At 44.2% G+C, this 22,960-nt stretch overlaps 1 protein-coding gene across 1 annotated transcript in view; it reads left to right on the top strand.

Annotated features, from left to right (window-relative positions):
* The window catches only part of LOC137430005 (scavenger receptor cysteine-rich domain-containing protein DMBT1-like), a 188,904-nt gene that overhangs the window by 14,245 nt on the left and 151,699 nt on the right, over positions 1 to 22,960 (top strand). Inside the window, exons 2-5 of the mRNA XM_078780034.1 lie at positions 855 to 914; positions 1,007 to 1,069; positions 3,781 to 3,831; positions 18,773 to 19,084. Coding sequence (XP_078636160.1) covers positions 855 to 914; positions 1,007 to 1,069; positions 3,781 to 3,831; positions 18,773 to 19,084 — 486 coding nt within the window. The remainder of the gene's footprint in view (positions 1 to 854; positions 915 to 1,006; positions 1,070 to 3,780; positions 3,832 to 18,772; positions 19,085 to 22,960) is intronic.

Genomic DNA, 22,960 nt, shown 5'->3' with positions numbered 1-22,960 from the left:
ATTACGAAATAGTGCAGACCAGAAGATCTACAGGACAACCTTCACTTCCGTGGACAAGATGATAATGATGATAATGATTGAGAGGGAATGTCCCATGGACACCACTTCAGATCACCACAGGGTCCCAACACTGGTAATATTATTGGAAAAGGTTTTGCCATTTAAAATGCCTCTTTTTAATTGCAGCCATTGATGTTTTTTTATGTTGACAAAAGTCGATAAGCTTCGTGAATTAACTCCTCACCAAAGATTATCATTAAAGGGTCTTGTGCTCTTTGAATTGGACATCCATTGGAATGGCTCATCTGTCTTGTTAAGTGAAAGTTTCATCAAGTTAGATTTTTAATTGTGATGGAAGACAAAACTCTGCAACGTATTCAATATGTAAGTCATTGTTGTGAGAGGTTTTCGTTTGATTTATTATTTTTACAGTTTTCATAAATGATTGAAGAAAGTATCTCCTCTTGGAGTATGAAGACTTGCATTTTTGTCGAATAACTTTTGGCTTGGTAAAAGTGATATTTTGATGTTATGGACATTATTATGGGATATACTTATTTTCTATAAAAGTAAAAATTAATGCTCCAAAATAGTGAACATATTATCAATAACTACCGTTTGGAAAAATTACTTTCTCATTTCCATGGATAACTCGATATGATGAAGAAGAATGCAATATATAATTGATGCAAGTTGTACAAACCACTCCACAAGTAACCTTACATGTCAGACAAGGTTGAGAAATTGTTGGTATGTGTGGAATCATTGGAAGAAATATGTCGGGAAGAATTCCATAAAAAATGTCCAATAACCCTTTTATATTTGTAATTTTGTCTCTCTGTCGGATAAAGCAGGTACAACATCGTACCCCACAACACCACCAACGACAACAACATTGCCAACAACGACTGAAGGTAATCTGTCGGGAAATATGTCGGGAAGAATTCCATAAAAAATGTCCAATAACCCTTTTATATTTGTAATTTTGTCTCTCTGTCGGATAAAGCAGGTACAACATCGTACCCCACAACACCACCAACGACAACAACATTGCCAACAACGACTGAAGGTAATCTTTTTTTGCTTTGGATCAAACCAAAGTGTGAATGAAGAAAAACTTATTTAACAAAATAAGTTAATAGATGAATCATTTCAATTGTCACAACATATTCTAAATCCGATTATCGTTTGTGTAATGTTCTTTTCAGTAAATTAATTGATAAATTGCTGTATTTGATTACATTTTGCAATCGATGAAAGGTTAAATGAACAACGTGGCTTGTCGTCAACTTCATCATTTTCTCCTGGAGACCATGAATAATTGAGAGCAGCACTTGGTGATCAAATTGGTCTGCTAGTTGTATCATCGCTGAGATATCGTGAGAGGACATGCACAGTGATACTGCTGTTTGAATCCAGATTATTTTCCAGTCTCCGACATACAATCACCTTCTCTTTGAAAAGGTGCAATTGTAGATTGTGCGCAGAGTTGGTAGAGCTGTCCAACCAATGGGGTGAAGGTAATCCGTCCGCACATGCGTTGTCCAATCATCCAAACATCGTCCAAAAACAAACTAGCTGATCCATATTTCATTGATGATTTCTGCTGTTGACTGAAGACCTTCAGCATCATGAAGGATCTCCTCACCAAAGATTATCCTTTAGGTTCTTGTGCTCTTTGAATTAGACATCCATTAAAATAGCTCATCTATCATGTAAAGTAAAAGTTTCATTGCTTAAGATTCAAAATTGTAAAGCCAATGCAAACATCATTTTTGTGAAAGAGGTTTTTTTCTTTGATTATTTTATTGTAACAGTTTGAAAAAATGACAAAAGAAAGCATCTCCTCGTGGAGGAGACAGACCTCCATTTTTCTCATGTGACGTTTTCTTTTCTTCAAAGTGATATTTTGATGTGATGGACGTAATTTTGGGATATTCTTATGTATCTGCAATAGTAACAAGTACAAAAAGTTTTAATTAAAACAAAAGCCGCGTCGATGTTACACAATGCCTAGATGCAGCTGTGCCTATAACGTCGATGTTATAGGCACAGGACATTCCTATTGATTCGATTACTTGATGTTATTTTTGTGCAAAGTGAAAATATATCTCGGCAATTTCCCGTGTGTGGCGACGAATTTTTAATATATCTCGGCATTTTCCCGTCTGTTATTTCAGGCGGTGTATGACTGACCATGCCGCGATTTAAAATATACTAGGGCATGCCCGTACTATATATAAGCTAGGACGTGCCCGTACGTGGGTGCCCGTTCCTTGCCAAAAAAAAAAAAAAAAAAAATTTGTGTAGGGGTGTGTGTGTGTAAACATCCTAGGGCGTGCCCGTACGTGGGTGCAAAAAAACATGCGTGCAAACAACAACAGCAAAAAAAAACTTTGAAACCACGTGGCAGTAACGACCACAGAACCCCCCCCTCTATTTACATGAATGGTTTGGTCCATTCGCAACGACCACAGAACCCCCCCCTCTATTTACATGCAATGGTTTGGTCCATTCGCAACGCCAAAGCGAACGGCGAACGGCTAAATCGCCATAGCTCGGTAAGTACTTGTCCGATTAATTTCAAACCTTGAAAAGGCACATCCTCGGGTCCCCAGCAATATACCTGGCAAGTTAAAAGTATATCGGACCCGTGGTTGTCGAGAAACAGCGGTCACAGACACACAGACACACAGACACACAGACAGACACACAGAGATTACTGGAATTATAGATAGATATATCTCGGCAATTTCCCGTGTGTGGCGACACGTGAACGAAGCTATGCTCCTCTCTCCACATTATTGTGACGACGTTTAAATTAAATATTTAATCGTGACGATTGTCATCAAATGGACGAATTTTTCATATATCTCGGCATTTTCCCGTCTGTTATTTCGGGTGGTGTATGACTGAGCATGCCGCGATTTAAACAAAATATATATATATCTCGGCATTTTCCCGTCTCTTATTTCGGGCGGTGTATGACTGAGCATGCCGCGATTTAAACAAAATATATATATCTCGGCATTTTGCCATCTCTTATTTCGGGCGGTGTATGACTGACCATGCCGCGATTTAAAAAATATATATGTCAATGGACTTGAAGTTACAGGCCTTTGAGAATTCATTTCGTTCTATAAAGGGCAACTTTCATCGCATTTTCTTCCCGTTTTTTTAAAACCGAGTCTAAAACTATGTTGGCGACTGTGAAAAATGAAATGATATATCGAATTTGATTTGAAAGAAAACTGTGTGAGAGGAAGACACCACGGGCCTACAAAACAGGCCTCAAAGCTATGCGAGTTAATAAAATGGTGGATATTTGTTTATATGAAGGCTCTCCCAGAATGGGTGGAGCTATGGTTCCCAGAATGGGTGGAGCTTTGAGGTTTGGTCTTCTCTGCAAGAACAACAACAAGAAAAAGAAGAAGAAGAAGACGTGGTAACAACAACAACAGCAGAGTGCACTCTATGAGCAGCGTCTGCGACGCGGCTAAAGTTACTGGCTGCAAAAGAGGAAACACAATATCAGCAAACTGCTGTTTGGAAAAGTTACTTTCTCATTTTCATGGGGAACTCGATATTTGCAAGAAAAATGAAATGAAAATTTGATGTGTTTTACAAACCGCTCCACAAGTAACCCTGCATATCATACGGGTTTGAGAAATGCTTGTTTGTGTAGAATGGCTGGAATAAATTTGTCATGAACAATCCATAAAAAAATGTACAACAAACCTTTTATAATTGTAATTTTGTTTCTTTGTCGGGAAAAAACAGAAACAACATTGTACACCACAACATCACCAACAACAGGAACATCCCTTGAAGGTAATCTTTTTGCTTTGGAACAAACTTTTGTGTGAATGAAAAACTTCTTTCATGAAATAACTTATCACATGAATTACTAAAATTGTAATAACAGGTTTTAAATGAGATTATATTTTGTGAAATGTTCTCTTGAGTAAATTCATTGAAGAATTGCTATATTTGATCACCTATTGTATTCATTAAAATGTAAAATGGAACAACGTGGCGTTTATTTAACTTTATATTTTCTTGTGGAACATGAATAATTGAGAGCAGCAAATTGTGAGAAAATTGACCTGCTGGTGTTATCATCGCTGAGATATAGTGAGTGAGAGGACATGCAGTGCCTTCAGAAAGTATTCGCACCCCTTTGGTTTTTCACGTTTTGTTGTGTTACAGCCTGAATTTAAAATGGATGAAATTGAGAATTTTTTCCTCACCGAAAAACACATAATGCCCCATAATGTCAAAATGGAATTTTTTAAAACATTTTTTTTTACAAAATAAAAAAAAATGAAAAGCTGAAATATTTTGAGTCTGTAAGTATTCAAGCCCTTTGCTATGACTTTTCAAATTTAGCTCAAGTGCATCCAATTTCCTTTGATCATCCTTTAGATATCTTCACAACTTGATTGGAGTCCACCTGTGGCCAATTCAATTGATTGGACATGATTTAGAAAGAAACACACCTTTATATATTTGGTCCAACAGTTACCAGTGCATGTCAGAGCCGAATGTTCATGGAACTCACCATAGAACTCCGAGATATAATTGTGAGGAGAAATAGATCTGGGGAAGAGTATAAAACAATTTCTAGAGTGTTGAAAGTCCCCAAGAACACAGTGAGCTCCATCATGAGGAAATGGAAAAATAGGGAACTACCCAGACATCCTAGAGCTGGCAATCCGACCAAACTGAGCAACTGGGCAAGAAGGAACTTTGTCAGGGAGGTGACCAAGAACTCAATGAACACTGGCAGAACGCCAGAGTTCCTTGGCTGAGATGGGAGAACCTAATGGAAGGACAACAATCTCTGCAGCACTTCACAAATCTCAGCTTTCAGGGAGAGTGCCCAGACGGAAGCCATTCCTGAGAAAAAGGCACATGACAGCATGCCTGGAGGTTGCAAAAAGGCACGTGAAAGACTGAAAACATGAGGCAAGAGATTGTATGGTCTGACGAGAATAGCATTGTACTCTTTGGCTTGAATGCAAAGCGCTATGTCTGGCGGAAACCGAGCACAGCTCATCACCCATATAAAACCATCCCTACAATGAAGCGTGGTGGTGGCAGCATCATGCTATGGGATGCTTTTCAGTGGCAGGGAATAGGAGACTTTTAAGGATAGATGGAACAAGGAATGTAGCGAAATACCGGCGAATCCTTCAGGATCACAGGCTTCAGAGTGGAAAAGACCTCAGACTGCGGTGAAGATTTACCTTCCAAACAGATAATGACGCGAAGCATACAGCCAATGCAACACTGGAATGACCTCAGAACAAGAATGAGAACGTCCTTGAGTGGCCCAACCAAAGCCCAGACTTAAATCCCATGGAGAATCTGTGAAAGTAATTGAAGATTGCTGTTCACCGATGCTCCCCATCCAACTTGACAGAGCTTGGGCAAATCTGCAAGGCAGACCGGGATAAACTTCCCAAATCCAGACGTGCAAAGCTGATGCAGACAAACACAAGAAGCCCCAAAGTTTAATCACTGCCAAAGGTGCTTTTACGAAGTATTAACTCTGGGGGATGAATACTTTTGTAAATTAGATATTTGTCTGTTTCATTTTTAATTATTTTGTAAAAAAACAAAAATATTATATTGTTACGTTTGTGGGTGCTGGAGATGAAATACCTTGGAAAGTTTGGCATGCTTAGTTCAGCATGGACCGTGTGACACGAAGAAGAAGCCCACCTCGATGTACATAAGCAGGGTAAAGATTCAGGTTAACAGTGTTTGCATGTCACCATAAGGGGCGTGGCTTTTGTGTTAACTCGTTCTACGGCACAAGATTAATAACCCCCAGTGTGTAGTTGGGCCCCCTGTGATTTTTCCCCAATGTTCTTACAAAAACTCATCCGGCCATCCAATCGGCCCCATTTCTACAACAACACCGGCAAGCCTGACGGAAACATCACACATTCCATCATGCAAGTAAATCCCGCCCAGCTGAACATTCCCGAACGGTGGCTGGACTCCGCCTCCAAGGTTAGGCTCTGCTCTGGGGACTCGTAATGGAGAAACCACGCCCCGAGCTTCGTGACAGGTTAAGGAGCCATGGGATGATGTAATGAGACGTCAGGATTGGTTGGGGTGGGGTGGGGAGGAGGGTGGAGGGAGGTGGGACTTTGGCTGCCTGCTGCACAGCTCGGTGTGCAGGTGCACTTAACCATTGTGGACCATTTTGGATGCGTCCACGCTCGGTCATTTCGCCGACGGACCAGACCCATTGAACGAACACCAAGCCCCTCGTTGAGACAGAGCTAAGTTCCGGGCCGGCGGAAACATTATTTATTTTTACTTTCGTTTTCCCCTTGTTTATATTCGAGTCTGAGAGGAGACGTCTTTAATTAGGAAATAGTTTTTACCTCTTCTTTAATTTTTATTGTTTCACATTTATTTTAATAAATTACTTGTTTGTTGCATCTTACTTTTGTGTGTCATGTTCGTTTACTTGTCTGTGGGTTTGTAGAATAAACACCCCATGGCAGCCCTCTGATTGGGTAAGGCTTCGGGCCTTTCATGCGTGCGCCAAAGATAATCCTGCCAGGTTTTGAAATACTCCTCGGAGTTAACTGTCTGGCTATCTGTCCAAGGCTGGTCTTCATTGGCCACGGACTTGACAATCTTCCACTTTGACATTATGGGGTATTATGTCTAGATAAGTGGGGGAAAAAAAATCTCAATTGAATGCATTTTATATTCAGGCTGTAACGCAACAAAATGTGAAAAAAGTGTCGGGGGTGTGAATACTGGTATGAATTTTGGGGAGGGCAGATATAGATCCAGGTAGATCTGCGTAGGTATTGTACTCCGGCTGTCGTGATAGGGAACCTCACCTGTAATAATTACTGTCTTCCCCGAATGTCGGAGTAAGCTGCGTATCTGTGTCCCCGCCACGAGGGGGCAGGGCATGGTAAGTAGTTCCAGGGTTTATGCTAATTCCCCTTTGTGTCATCCCCTCTTTGATCATTCCGGTGTCCCTTATGGCAATACATCACATACTGTATATTAGTTAGCCCCATTAGCACACCACACTAATTAAATCCCCCCTTCACCACAATAATTGACTGGACGAACAGACCGGAAGCGACCGTGTACTACGCAGGCATGAAGACAAACATCGATCAGGCAGGCTGAGAGACACACCCAGGAAGGCTCGTGACGGGCCGGGGGGAGGGGTGAGCAACAACCGGAGCACCGATTGGAAAGGAAGGGAAGATGACGGAAATGCCACCCTGATTGGCCACCAACAATGACGTGGCACACGATGACGTAACACCAAAGGCGCAAGACGCTCGGCCAATCAGTGCGGAGGGCGCTAAGCACGACCAACAAGCGACGCACTCATTGGGGGAGATGCACCGGGACATGAGGAAGGCGCGAAAGGCCACAAAGATGAGACACACTGATTGGCAAAGAGAGAGAGAGTGAGAGAGAGAGAGAGAGAGAGCTGACGTCAGACGACGTCTGATAAAAGTTGGCAGGGACGAACATTTTTCACTCTTCCTTTGTCTGTCTTCGCCCCTTCGCCTGTGCCTATTTTCCCCTCCGTCTTTCTCTTCCCTTCTTGTCTTCTCGTTCCCATGTTGACCTTTACCTGTTGAGCGCCGACGATCATCGGCCCTGGTTATTTATTGTGCGGGTATGCGAGGCTTGCCGCACACCGGGGGATGTTGGCCCGGCAGCGCGCAAGCGAGGGGTGTCATTGAGGCCTGGTCATGCCGACGGCCGAGCAGTTCCTGAGGATTGGAGCCGTGCCGGACTGCACGCTTGGAGCCTGAACGATTCCTGACTGCCAGACAGAGATAAGACGCACCCACAGCCCACAACGATTTATTTGCTCAATCAATTCATTCCCCTGTGCTGTTGTTGAAGGCTGTGAGTGGGATCCCAAACCTCGGTCTTAGTGATTTATCGTCAGGTCCATTGTTCTCGGGTTCTGTAAAATAAACGTGTTTATTTTTGTACCATAAATTCCATTTTCGTTCGTAAGTTACTCGCCACAGGGTGAAGATGCTGGCGCGCACGGACTGTGAAGTAAATCTCGCCGCTTCTTCTTCCTCTTTCCTTCTTCCTCCAGCGCGTGTATAGCAAATCTGCCATTGATTGTCGCCTCATCAAGCTCGATTGCCATTCGCGATTTCCCCGGGCTTAACCGAGGAGGAGTCGCACGCGACAATACTTTCTGAAGGCGCTGTATAAAGGAGTTCAATTTACAAACTACTGCCTTTTCCTTTTTTCTCTGTTCTTTAATTGCTAAACATTCATGGTTGCCCTTCATTACCGATGACGTCCTTTAAAGTGGACATGCAGAAAATCTATAAATGTGATTGTTTTTTTTGTTGTTTTTTTTTGTGCACAGAATCGAGGCTGGTGAAAGAGCTAACATTTATCACACAAACAAATCAAACAGACAAACAAGACATAACTTTATATTGGCGGATTCATTTTATTTCTCGCATTTTATCATATCTTCATTTATAATTATTTGTTTTATTCCTATTGTAACCTGTAAACCATCTCTCAATTGAAATTATTTGTATATTGAAATTGTAATTGTAATTCAATTGTAATTGAAATTGTAATTGAAATTTATCACACAAACAAATCAAACAGACACAAAATATATAAAAAGGGGAGCGGGAGACAAGATGGGGAGAGAAGGGGAAGCACACAAACACAACATTTGAGAGCAGGGACATCGGAAGATGTGTGGGAGGGAGAGGGCTAGGGGGGAGGAGGCGTGGAAAGAGGGGGGGGGTGGGAGAAGTATAAAACACAAGGACACCAAGGACTTCCAGGAAAGAAGTTGGTATTTCAAAAAAGTGGATTTGGGGTGAAATTAGCGGGGGTAGAAAAGATCAAGGTTTTGGATGGGGGAAGATAAGAGATGGTGGTGAACAGCTGTTTTAAAGACCTGGAGGGTGGAGTGGGATTGAAGAGAGTGAGGGAGTTTGTTCCAGAGGCGGGAGAAAAGAGGAGTGAAGGAGTGAAGGTGAGCAGAGAGTCTTGATTTTGGCAGTTTAACCATAAGAGGGTTGCAGGCAGATCTTGTGTGACCTGTAGGAATATTAGGGGGACAGAGCCCAGAGAGAGCTGGGGAGCAAGGCCGGAGAGGAGTCGGTAGAAGACGGAAAGACCACCAACCTGCCTGCGGTGAGTAAGTGAAAGGCCCTCGGAGATAGATTCATCACGGGAGATTCCAATGATTCTGAACGCTTTGGTTTCAACAGCGTGAAGACGAGCTAGGTGTGAGGCAGGAGCACCAGCCCAGAGGGGAGAGCAGTATTCCATTGAGCTGTGGATGAAAGCCTTGTATGTGGTGAGGGGCTCAGGTATGCCAAGGAAGGACTTTGCACGACGGAGGATGCCCAGTGGGCGACTGGCTTTGGAGGCCAGATTTGAAATGTGGTTTTCCCAGGAAAGATCATGGCAGATAGTGAGACCCAAAAGCTTGAGTGACAGAACTTCTTGGAGAGGATTATTCAGAAAGTAGATGGGAGGGTTGTCCAGTCGGTCTTTTCGGAGAGAAATCGTAAGAGTGTGAGATTTGTCAGGATTGAAAGACATGTTCCACTTGTTTGACCAGTCTGTGATTTTGGCCAGGTCTGCAGAGAGTGAGGAGGCTGCAGACTGCCGATCTGAGGGATGAGGAATGGAGCGGCAGAGAGTGGAGTCATCAGCAAAGAGTTAGAGAGGATTTTCAAGAGAGTCAGAGAGATCATTGATGAAGACCAGAAAAAGCACAGGGCCCAGAACACTGCCTTGGGGAACGCCAGCCTGAACAGGAAGAGGAGATGAGTGAAACCCATTCAGGGCCACACGTTGACTACGACGAGAGTGGAACGTTACGACAACGACTAAAGTTTATTGTGTAGGAGCTGTTGAATCAAAGAGCAAGCACACCGTGAGGTAGCAAGGAGTTTCACCAGTTGTCAATGAGCATCCACAAAGAACAGAACCCTTGCTACCCGCAGTTCATCCACGAGTTTTTAATGAATTCAGTATGTCGTCGATTACAGAACACCACTGGCATACTAAGGCGGGTGTGGGGAGGGCGGTCCGTCCCGGCTGACACTTGGAGGTGGGTGGGAGGGGGGGGTGCCATTGGGAGAGTTGAAATGTACAACAGGTTATCATAATAGAGGTTAAAATAAAACTAAAACGGAATACCCGAAACCAGCTTGATACGTTTTATAATATGGATTTAACGGGGCACGGGGCAATCTATTTATTATGTACACGGCAGGGGATCAGGTGTTTGGGGAATAAGAGGTTAAGTTGAGGAAATGGATGTGATAGGAAATAATAGGTAAGGTGTAAGAAATACAGGTCAGGAGAAAAACGACAAGATTGGAGATACGAGGAGAGGGTGAGTGAGGGGCATATTAATGGTACGAAGGGAAATGAGGGTCCACCCATTTTTGACTTTCAACGAAAATATGTTGGAGAAGACAAGAGGACGGATTAAGGAAAGGGAATTATAAAAGTGTAAAGCCTAAATTTATCCGATATCGAACAAATCGTGAAATAGGGAGAAGATCCAAGAATCGAACAACACGCTTCCTATTTAATAACTTTACCGATTTACGTCGCCGGGTCACCCTCCTCATTTACCGAGCACGACCAATCCTCGCTGGTATAAGTAAGGACACTCCTCATTCACAATGCACGAGCCAATCCTCGCTGGTATAAGTAAGGACACTCCTCATTCACAATGCACGAGCCAATCCTCACTGGTATAAGCAAGGACACTCCTCATTCACAATGTACTGGCCAATCCTCGCTGGTATAAGCAAGGACACTCCTCATTCACAATGCACGAGCCAATCCTCGCTGGTATAAGCAAGGACACTCCTCATTCACAATACACGAGCCAATCCTCTCTGGTATAAGCAAGGACACTCCTCATTCACAATGCACGAGCCAATCCTCGCTGGTATAAGCAAGGACACTCCTCATTCACAATACACGAGCCAATCCTCTCTGGTATAAGTAAGGACACTCCTCATTCACAATGCACGAGCCAATCCTCTCTGGTGTAAGCAAGGACACTCCTCATTCACAATGCACGAGCCAATCCTCTCTGGTATAAGGAAGGACACATCATTCACAATGCACTAGCCAATCCTCACTGGTATAAGCAAGGACACTCATCATTCACAATGCACTAGCCAATCCTCACTGGTATAAGCAAGGACACGCCTCATTCACAATGCACTAGCCAATCCTCGCTGGTGTAAGCAAGGACACTCATCATTCACAATGCACTAGCCAATCCTCACTGGTATAAGCAAGGACACGCCTCATTCACAATGCACTAGCCAATCCTCGCTGGTGTAAGCAAGGACAAGCCTCATTCACAATGCACTAGCCAATGCTCACGGGTATAAGCAAGGACACTCCTCATTCACAATGTGCTGGCCAATCCTCACTGGTATAAGCAAGGACACGCCTCATTCACAATGCACTAGCCAATCCTCGCTGGGATAAGCAAGGACAAGCTTCATTCATAATGCACTAGCCAATCCTCGCTGGTAAGCTAGGACAAGCCTCATTCACAATGCACGAGCCAATCCTCGCTGTTATAAGCTAGGACACACCTCATTCATAATGCACTAGCCAATCCTCGCTGGTAAGCAAGGACAAACCTCATTCACAATGCACTAGCCAATCCTCGCTGGTAAGCTAGGACAAGCCTCATTCACAATGCACTAGCCAATCCTCGCTGGTATAAGCTAGGACACACCTCATTCATAATGCACTAGCCAATCCTCGCTGGTAAGCTAGGACAAGCCTCATTCACAATGCACGAGCCAATCCTCGCTGTTATAAGCTAGGACACACCTCATTCATAATGCACTAGCCAATCCTCGCTGGTAAGCAAGGACAAACCTCATTCACAATGCACTAGCCAATCCTCGCTGGTAAGCAAGGACAAACCTCATTCACAATGCACTAGCCAATCCTCGCTGTTATAAGCTAGGACACACCTCATTCATAATGCACTAGCCAATCCTCGCTGGTAAGCAAGGACAAACCTCATTCACAATGCACTAGCCAATCCTCGCTGGTAAGCAAGGACAAACCTCATTCACAATGCACTAGCCAATCCTCGCTGGTATAAGCAAGGACACGCCTCATTCACAATGCACGAGCCAATCCTCGCTGGTATAAGCAAGGACACGCCTCATTCACGATGCACGAGCCAATCCTCGCTGGTATAAGCAAGGATACGCCTCATTCACAATGCACGAGCCAATCCTCGCTGGTATAAGCAAGGACACGCCTCATTCACAATGCACGAGCCAATCCTCGCTGGTATAAGCAAGGACACGCCTCATTCACAATGCACGAGCCAATCCTCACTGGTATAAGCAACGACACTCCTCATTCACAATGCACGAGCCAATCCTCTCTGGTATAAGTAAGGACACTCCTCATCCACAATGCACGAGCCAATCCTCACTGGTATAAGCAAGGACACTCCTCATTCACAATGTACTGGCCAATCCTCGCTGGTATAAGCAAGGACACTCCTCATTCACAATGCACGAGCCAATCCTCTCTGGTATAAGCAAGGACACTCCTCATTCACAATGTACTGGCCAATCCTCGCTGATATAAGCAAGGACACTCCTCATTCACAATGCACGAGCCAATCCTCTCTGGTATAAGCAAGGACACGCCTCATTCACAATGTACTAGCCAATTCTCGCCGGTATAAGCAAGGACACGCCTCATGCCAATGCACGAGCCAATCCTCGCTGGTATAAGCAAGGACACTCCTCATTCACAATACACGAGCCAATCCTCGCTGGTATAAGCAAGGACACTCCTCATTCACAATACACGAGCCAATCCTCGCTGGTATAAGCAAGGACAAGCCTCATTCACAATGCACTAGCCAATCCTCGCTGGTATAAGCAAGGACAAGCCTCATTCACAATGCACGAGCCAATCCTCGCAAGGGGAAGTGCCAAAGGAATGGTCCGCTCCGGGTGCTCCAAACATGCAGGACACACCTTCTCTTCTCAAAGGACATCATGGGAACATTAGGATCCATCAACTAATACTGACAGACTGTGCAGACACCGATTGTGATGTCCATCCGATCCGAAGGACGGTGTACATCTTGAAGTGAAACTCCGGGATGACAGTTTGTAGCTGGGCCGAGTTTAAAATCCAGGGTATAAACAGCTTCGAGGTGAGTGCTCATACCTCCATTGTACCAGCTGTTGGCAAACGGTCGATCTTGTGCAAAGCAGAATTGCTGATGTAATTACCCTGCACCATTATCAACAATCACCATGATAGAAACACGTCGAGAAGGTTATATGCACAATCAGAATGACAGTCTAAAAATCCTTTGGCAAAGTCATTTCTACTTCTTTGTCCAGAAGGCCCAGCTCGAAACATTAGTGACAATTGTGGAGGTTGGGGTGGGGGTGGGGATGGAGGTGGGGTGGAGGTGGGGTTGGGTGTGGGGGTGGGAGTGGAGGTGGGGGTGGGAGTGGAGGTGGGGTTGTGGTTGGGGTGGGGGGGGTGGAGGTTGTGGTGGGGGTGGGGTGGAGGTGGGGGTGAGGTTGGAGGTTGGGTGGAGGTTGTGGTGGGGGTGGAGGTTGTGGTGAGGGTGGGGTAGGGGTGGTCTATATCCCTCTAATCCCACATGAGGATGACATCCTGTGCTAACTTTCTTTCCCACAGATCTGAAGTTACACTAAACATCACAAAAGTTATTATGTTGTCCTTAAACGATTATGATATGTTTTGTTATAAAATAGTAAACAGCGATAATTCGTGCAAACAAAATAAAATGCATGAAAAACATTGCCTCAAGAAGAGAACCATGACAATTACAACTACATATGGGCAGGGTACAGCCCGAAGTGGAGATCGGTTATTGAGGTTTGGGACATGGAATGTAGGGACAATGACAGGGAGATCAGGAGAAGTGGTGGAAGTATTGGTCAGAAGAAGAGTGGACATATGTTGTGTGCAAGAGACGAGATGGAAGGGAAGTGGTGTGAGAATAGTTAAGGGTAGGCAGGGACAGAAATACAAGTTGGTGTGGCAATGGTGCCCGGAGGTCGTGAATGGTGTTGGTGTCCTGTTTTCTGAGGAGTTTGTAGACAGTGTGGTGAGTGTGACCAGAGTGAGTGATAGGTTGATGATGGTGAAAATGACGATTGGAAAGCTCTTGGTGAACATCATCTCGGGATATGCTCCGCAGGTTGGTCGGAGCGATGAAGAGAAGGACAAGTTCTGGTGTGCGATAGAGAAGCTGATGGAAAACGTGAAAGATGAGGAAGTTGTTGTGGTAGGAGGAGACCTAAATGGACATGTGGGAAGGAGTATGGACGGTTTTGAGGGAGTTCATGGGGGTTACGGATATGGTGTGAGAAATGGAGAAGGTGAAGGATTTTGGAGTTTGCTGATGGAGCTAATTTGTTGATTTGTAATACTCAGTTCCAGAAAGAGGATAATAAGCTTGTTGCATACACGTCAGGTGGGTCGACGACAACCGTTGACTCCCTGCTGGTGCGTAGGCGAGATAGGGGGCACTTCCCGGACACAAGAGTGATCCCGGGGGACGAGGCTGTTTCACAGCACCACTTGGTCAACTGCGACATAAGGGTGAAAGGTGCGAGGAGAGCTCGGCGGGTGAAGTACCAACCGAGAATGAAGGTGTGGAGGTTGAAAGAGGTGACAGCAAGGGAGGCATTAAAAGAGTGGCTGAGTAGGGCAGAGGATGATGTGGTTGAGCTTGAAAGTGGTTGGATGTCGATGAAAGCTAGTCTGTTGGGAGCCGTTGGTGAGATATGTGGATGGACAAAAGGACCACCGAGGCACTCGGAAACATGGTGGTGGGATGATGAAGTTGGAAAGAGGATGGCGAGAAGAGGAAGAAGATCAAGGAGTGGCAGAAGGTGAAGGGTATGGGGGCAGAAAAACCAGAGCATGAAAGTTATAAGGCAGCCAAGAAGGCTGCAAAGAAAGAGGTAGCGAAGGCGCAGGAGGCATCTATCTATAATTCCAGTAATCTCTGTATGTCTGTGTGTTTGTCTGTGTGTTTGTCTGTGTGTTTGTCTGTGTGTTTGTCTGTGTGTTTGTCTGTGTGTTTGTCTGTGTGTTTGTCTGTGTGTTTGTCTGTGTGTTTGTCTGTGACCGCTGTTTCTCGACAACCACGGGTCCGATATACTTGAAACTTGCCAGATATATTGCTGGGGACCTGAGGATGTGCCTTTTCAAGGTTTCATATTAATCGGAGAAGTAGTTACCGAGCTATGTCCAAAAAACGATTCAACCAATCAGAGAGCAGTGAGCTATCACGTGTGCCAAACGTGGCGAACAGACTCTGCCTCGGACGGCACATTTGAGAGCGTATTCATTTATTTCACGTTGGCAAACTATGTTGGCGTTATGTCGGCGTTAAACTATGTTTTAAAACTAATTAAAACTAATTTGCGATTCATCGTAACTGCGATATGCGACCTTCCGGACAGTCAAATGAGGACGTCACTTCCGGACTTACGGATAGTCATAGTGACGACGTACTGATGCTGAACGTGGTGAGCAGACGCTGCCTCGGACGGCACATTTGAGAGCGTATTCATTTATTTGACGTTGCAATCTGTGTTGATTGTTGTAAGGTACGATCGATTGTAGTACACGTTTATAATAACTCTTCCGATACAGGCCCGATTAACTGCAGCGCCATCCGAGCTGCGGCGTCGGGACGATACATTCATTGTACGGTCACATCACGCACTTACGGGCACCCCCATGGGCCCATGGGCACGCCCATGCATGCATGGGCGAAGACATTTTTTTAATTTTTTTGGCAAGGAACGGGCACCCACGTACGGGCACGTCCTAGTGTAGGAAAATGTTCGGAGAAAGCTTGGATTCGGAAGAGGGTCAGAGAGCAGTATTCAGGATTGCAAAGCAGATAGCGAAAGAGAGGTGTGATGTGATGGTGGTGAGTTGCTTGAAGGATGAAGTGGGACAAATCGTTGTGGACCCAGATGGAATTAAAGGAAGATGGAAAAGATCTAAGGAAATGCTGTTGAATGCAGACAATGAATGGGATGGCAACATCGAGAGTAACCCAGTTTTCGGACAGGCAGAGAAACCAAGAAGGAAGTTGAGGAAGTGATAAAAGCAATGAAGAGTAGAAAAGCGGTAAGGCCGACGGGAGTTGTGGGAGATACGTTGAAGGCAGCAGGAAGTTGGGGTGTGAAGAGAATGACAGAGATCTGTAATCTGGTGGTGAAAGAAGGCCGCATTCCAGTGGATTGGGCACTGAGTACCCTCGTCCCTCTATACAAGGGGAAAGGTGACCCTCTGGAGTGTGGCTTGTACCGAGTGATAAAGTTATTGGAGCATGGAATGAAGGTATTGGAAAGGGTGTTGGAGAGGAGGATAAGGAAGAAAGTAAAGATCGATGAAATGCACTTTGGATTTATGCCAGGTAGAGGAACGACAGATGCGCTTTTGTTTGTGAGGCAGTTGCAGGAGAAGTACATGGAGAAGAGGAAGAAGTTGTTTCTTGGGTTTGTTGATCTGGAGAAAGCATTCGATAGGGTTCCACGCGAAGTCGTGACATGGGCATTCAGGAAGTTAGGAGTGGAGGAATGGTTGATCAGAGTAGTGATGGCAATGTACAAAAGAGCGTGCACAGCTGTACGGACGAAGGATGGGAACAGTGTTGAGCTTGAGGTGAAGGTGGGAGTGCATCAGGGGTCGGTACTAAGTTCACTACTATTTGTCGCTGTGATGGAGGTGCTGGCTCAGGGCGTAAAGGAGGGTTTACCATGGGAGTTGTTGTATGCAGATGATCTGGTGTTGATTGCGGAAAGTATGGATGGACTGAAGGAAAAGATGAACAAGTGGAAGGAATGCATGGAGACAAAAGGTCTGAAGGTGAATATCGGAAAGACGAAGGTGATGGCAAGTGGTAAAGCATGTGGTGAGGTGGAAAGAACTGGGAAGAGACCATGTGCTGTGTGCAGGAAGGGTGGTGGAGTGAACTCCATTCAATGTACAATGTGCGTTGAGTGGGTTCATCAAAAATGTAGTGGTCTGAGAGGGTCATTAACCAGTGTGGCAGCTACATTCAAGTGTAAGGTGTGCACAGAGGGAGCTGCAGATGGAGGAAACGTTGAGTTGTATCTTGGAGATGGCGTGAAGCTGGAAGGTGTGAAAACATTTTGCTACCTAGGAGACATGCTGAATGGAGAAGGTGGATCAGACTCGGCAACGGTTGCTAGTGTGAGATGAGCATGGAAGAAGTTTCGGGAACTGAGTGGCATGCTGATGAGGAGGGCAGTGCCGTTGAAGCTGAAGGGAAAGGTGTATGCTGCATGTGTGAGAACTGTTATGATTTATGGGACCGAGACATGGGTAATGAACGTAGAGCAGCAACGAAGGCTGGAAAGGGTGGAAATGTGAATGGTTCGGTGGATGTGTGGAGTATCGTTGAGAGAGCGAGGAAGACAATTGATGAATTGCGAAAGATGATGGCAATAGAGCCTGTGATGGATTCTGTGAAGAGGAACAGGTTGAGATGATTTGGTCATGTGTTGAGGAAGGATGAAAGTGACTGGTTGAGAAGAGTGATGGAAATACAAGGCTTTCATCCACATACAAGGCTTTCATCCGCAGCTCAATGGAATACTGTTCTCCCCTATGGGCTGGTGCTCCTGCCTCACACCTGGCTCGGCTTCACGCTGTTGAATCCAAAGCTTTCAAAATCATTGGAATCTCCCGCGATGAAGCTATCTCTGAGGGCTTTTCACTCACTCATCGCAGGCAGGTAGGTGGCCTTTCTGTCTTCTACCGACTCCTCTCCGGCCTTGCTCCCCCAGCTCTCTCTGTGCTCTGTCCCCCAAATATTCCTACAGGTCGCACAAGATCTGCCAGCAACCCTCTGATGGTTAAACTGCCGAAATCTCGGCTCTCTGCTCACCTTCACTCTTTCATTCCTCTTTTCTCCCGCCTGTGGAACAAACTCCCACACTCCCTTCAATCCCTCTCCTCCCTCCAGGTCTTTAAAACAGCTGTTCATCACCATCTCTTATCTTCCCCCATCCATAACCTTGATCTTTTCTACTCCCACTAATTCACCCCAGATCCACCTTGTTTGAAATTCCAACTTCTTTCCTGGAAATCCTGGCAGTGTCCATATGTGTATACCTCTCCCACCCCCCCCCCCCTTCACATGCCTCCCCCCCATCACATGCCTTCCCCCCAAAGCCCTCTCCCTCCCACAGATCTCTCCATGTCTCCATGTCTCTCGGTCCCTGCTCTCAAATGTTGTGTTTGTGTCCTTCCCCCTCTCTCCCCATCTTGTCTACCGCTCCCGATGTTATTTGTTTTAAGTGTCTGTTTGTCTTTCTGTGTGATTAATGTTCGCTCTTTCACGAGCCTCGATCTTGTATACAAAAAAAAAAAAAAAAAAAAAAAAGAATGTAGAAGGGAGTCGAGGACGGGGAAGACCGAGAAAGACTTGGCTAAAGATTGTGGAAGAAGAAATGCGGGCAAGGGGGGTAACAAGGGGAGATGCAGAAAATAGGGCAAAATGGAGAAGATCGTCACGGGGACCGCAAGGCTAACCCCGCTCTGGCAGGGAAAATGACCTTAAAATGCATGTTGTTGTTGTTGTTGTTGTTGTTGTAGTTGTAAGCACAAACAATGATCTAATTCTGAAGATATTTTTCTTGTCGTTTTCCAGCGATTGATGTCCGTCTAGTAGGAGGAAGGGGACGCTGCGAGGGTCGTGTGGAGGTGTTCTACGGAAGTTCCTGGGGCACTGTCTGTGGTCGCAGATGGAGTCTAACAGCTGCAAATGTGGTGTGTCGCCAACTTGGTTGTGGATCAGCCATATCTTCCCCATCCTGTGCACCATTTGGACAAGCAACTGGTTCCAGATTGATGGATTATGTATATTGTCATGGTTCAGAAGATTACCTTTCACAATGTTCAATTTACGGTTGGATCGCTCAGCTTTGTTGGCATGGTGAAGTTGCATCTGTTATTTGCGAAGGTACGTGGTTTTACAGAAATAGGAAAACATCACAAACTTTTAAATATTTTTTGCTAAATATAGTTGTTCAATCACAATTATTTCTAGATAAGATGAATACACATTTCAGATAATTCTGTGTGCATTTATAACAATTTCTATGACTGTGAATAATGAGTTCTCTGGTGAAAAGTCAAAATCATTATTGTTGAGAAAAATAACATCTGTAATGGTGAGAATTCAATCACTAACCTTGGTGCACGACGTTCCATTTTGATGGAAAATCATTGTAAATAATCCCTCAATATCCATCATAGCACACACATGTTATCTTATCACTTGTACAAATCCACTTTGGTTTCCAAAGCTCTTTTCCTTGAGGAAGGGAAAAATCGGAAATTTGATATGGAGGTTTTACACGGCAATTCTGCTCCTGCAGACGGTGGATGACAGTGTGTGGAGCACCTGAACTTGAAAAGTGACTAAAGGATCATTTTTCGACAGGCGACAATAATAATAAGGTTTGATAAGATTCCAGTTGAGAAAAGGACAAAGAAGAGAATAAACCATTTGAAAAAGGACAAAACATGGAAAAGACAATTCCCACAATGAAGAAACCAAAGGCCACAGGTAGCATGAACATATTATACCGATTCACAGCAAAGAGGAAAAAAATAGCAGATGCAAGAAGTCTCTCTGAAAGAATGATTCAAAGGGAAAGACCAGAGGGAATCTGTGAAGTGGATTCAAGTATTTGATGACCATGTATTGCACAGAGAGGTGTGGGTGATGAAAGTTTCGTACAAAAGAGTTTCCTGGATTATATCATGGCATATTATCAGTGAAGGAGAGTACAAAGAGCGAGAGCAGCAGTGCATACAGCATCCAACTCCTACAGGTACAAAATGGACAGGATTTCAAACACCATGTGAAGTGATATTAGGATGTCCACTTCCTCGGTTTGTTTGCAAATGACTGATCGTGTGTGCTGATAATGATGGGAATGGTTGGTGAAACCCCCGTCCAAGTTCCAAAGTAATAGACAGTGATAAAATTCAATACATGTGGACAATAACTATTATCAAAAATATATACATATGTTCAACCGTGAATGAAAAAATAAATCTCACAAATACAAATACACAATGCATCCAATCAACAGGTTGTAAATTCCCTTTTCCAAACAGGTGTGAATGCATTTGTAATTGTTGATAAACAATGACAAGGATCACATTCCGAGACACCGACCACCTACGAAGTGGAACCTTTCATGTACTTCACCATTTCAGCAAAATATGAATCTATTTAGTTGGTGCGATGTTCATATCTGATCTTAACTTGAGCATACACGTTCTCAAAAGAACATCAACTGATATTTGATAAACATAACTTCCAGCAATCGGGTTGTGTCCCGTTCCCCCTGTGAAATTATGTTGTGTTGCTCAATCTTATGCTCACGACACAGAACTGTAATTAAATGACGTTCTATTCCACAGTACGAGGTTGTCCATTGTATCTTTGAAATGTCAAATAAATTATTTCGTTTGCAAAATGGGCCTGTGTACCTTGAGATTGTATTTCACACAAGCATGCAAATATGCTATACCTGGGCAACTTTACTCTTGTTTGCAAACCAAGTTTTCACAAACAAGTTGATGGACTCCTTCCAAAGTTCATGACTTCAAAAGAAACATAATTTGTTGATCACATTATACCTGAGAAATAGGTTCAGTCTGTATGCCTTGTTGAGATTGAATGTCGTACTTCTTCTCGTGCATGTGAAAATTCCAATGTTTTCCAAATCCTCAGAAAGTTAGGCTGCGATGGCACACCTGTCACTTTTGAAGAGACTGAAGAGAGTTATCTGATCAAGTGTTTGATGTGTTTTTTAATCATGGAGAGGGATGGTCCAAGGGACACCACTTCAGATGACCATGGAGAAACCAATACTCAGGATATTATTGTAAAAGGTTATGCCATTTAAAGTTCCTCTTTGGTTGCGAACGTTGACGATTTCTGATTTTGATGGAAGATGTTTTGCTTCGTGAAGGGACTTCTACAAAAGATTATCGTTGAAGAGTGTTGTGGTCTGTGAAGTAGACATCCATTATAATCGCTCATCTGCCTCGTGAAGTAAAAGTTTCATTGCTTTCCATTTTTATTGTAAACGAAGACAAAACTCTGCATCATAATCAATCAGTAGGTCATTGTGAATGATTAAAGAAGGTATATTCTTGAAGGACAAAGACTTACATTTTGTCTAATAACTTTTGTCTTCTTCAAAGTGATATTTTGACGTGACGGACGTTATTATGGGATATTGATATACGAGGAGCATTCAAAAAGTACCTTAATATGGCGATATAAATTCGAGAATGTAATGTGTGTAGTTGTACACGACAAATGTTATATTTATGGGTAAGAGTAATGTTTTGCTTGTTTTAGATCTGTCAAAATTGAGCGTATGACGTCAGTAGAGCAGTTCCAAGATGGCGGCTCCCTTAGAAGCATGCACCAGGGAGGAGCAACGTTCTGTCATCCGTTTATTGGGAAGTGAGGGTGTGAATCCCAGTGAAATCCATCGCAGAATGAAGATGCAATATTGTGATGCATGTTTATCACTGCAGTAGGTGTACAACTGGGACAGGAAGTTTAAAAGTGGAGTGTCCAGTTTGGCAGACGCTGACCGCTTGGGCCGGCCTCGCACAGCCGACACACCAGAAATAGTTGCATGAGTTGAGCTTGTGCGAATGGAAAACCGTCACATTACGCTGGATGAAATTGTCTCCGAATTGAATATAATCCATGGTTCAGCACAGCATATCATTCACAACGTGCTGGGGTTCCGCAAAGTGTCTGCAAGGTGGGTGCCAAGACAACTCACACCCGAACTGAAAGAACGGCGAGTGGACGCATGTGAAGAACTTCTGCGACGTCACAAAACAGAAGGTGCAGCTTTCTTACAGCGCGTAGTGACTGGGGATGAAAGCTGTGTCTGCTACTTTCACCCAGAAAGGAAGAGGGCAAGCAAAGAGTGGCGCCATTTAACTTCACCGAAGCCCAAAAAATTCCGCACGCAGCCGTCCGCTGGAAAAGTGATGCTGACGCTCTTCTGGGATAGCCAAGGCCCACTTGTAGAGCATTACATGCCCAGAGGGACCCCAGTCACCAGTGCATCATACTGCTACCTCCTTAAAAATCTGAAACCATCAATCAGATCAAAACGTCGTGGACTACTCACGACCTGTGTTTTGCTGCAGCATGACAATGCTCGACCCCATACTGCCTGCGCTACAGCTGCAACAATCGAGGACCTGCATTTTGAGTGTCTTCCTCATCCACCCTACTCGCCAGACCTCGCCCCTTCAGATTACCACATCTTTGGGCCAAATAAAGAGGCGCTTGGTGGAACCACTTTCCGATCCAACGAAGAGGTCCAAGAGGCGGTGCACAAATGGCTACACAAGCAGCCAAAATATTTTTTTCCGAGAATAATCCAAGCCTTAGTAAAGCGCTGGGAAAATGCATTGAATGTAGTGGAGATTATGTTGAAACATAACACCGTTCCACACATACAATCGTACATGCAATAAACAAGTTGTGAAAAATATTTTAAGGTTACTTATATGACTGCCCCTCGTATTTATATGGCAGTAAAATGGCAATTTACAAAAAAAGGAAACAAAATATCAGCAAAGTAAAGCTTGGAAAAATAACTTTCTCATTTCCACAAAGAAGTCCATGTGATGAAGACAAATACAATGAAAATCTGATTTATTTGCAATCTGCTCCATAAGCAACCCTCCATATCAGACGAGCTTAAGAAATGCATGGTTTGTGTTGAATCATTGGAATTAATATGTCGGGAAGAATTACATAAAAAATGTACAACATCCC

The sequence above is a fragment of the Myxine glutinosa genome, chromosome 6 (genome assembly GCF_964187855.1).
Source record: "Myxine glutinosa chromosome 6, kmMyxGlut1.1, whole genome shotgun sequence".
Classification (NCBI taxonomy): domain Eukaryota; kingdom Metazoa; phylum Chordata; class Myxini; order Myxiniformes; family Myxinidae; genus Myxine; species Myxine glutinosa.
Note: the sequence above shows the minus strand (reverse complement) of the source record. Positions and strands in the feature narration are given on the sequence as shown.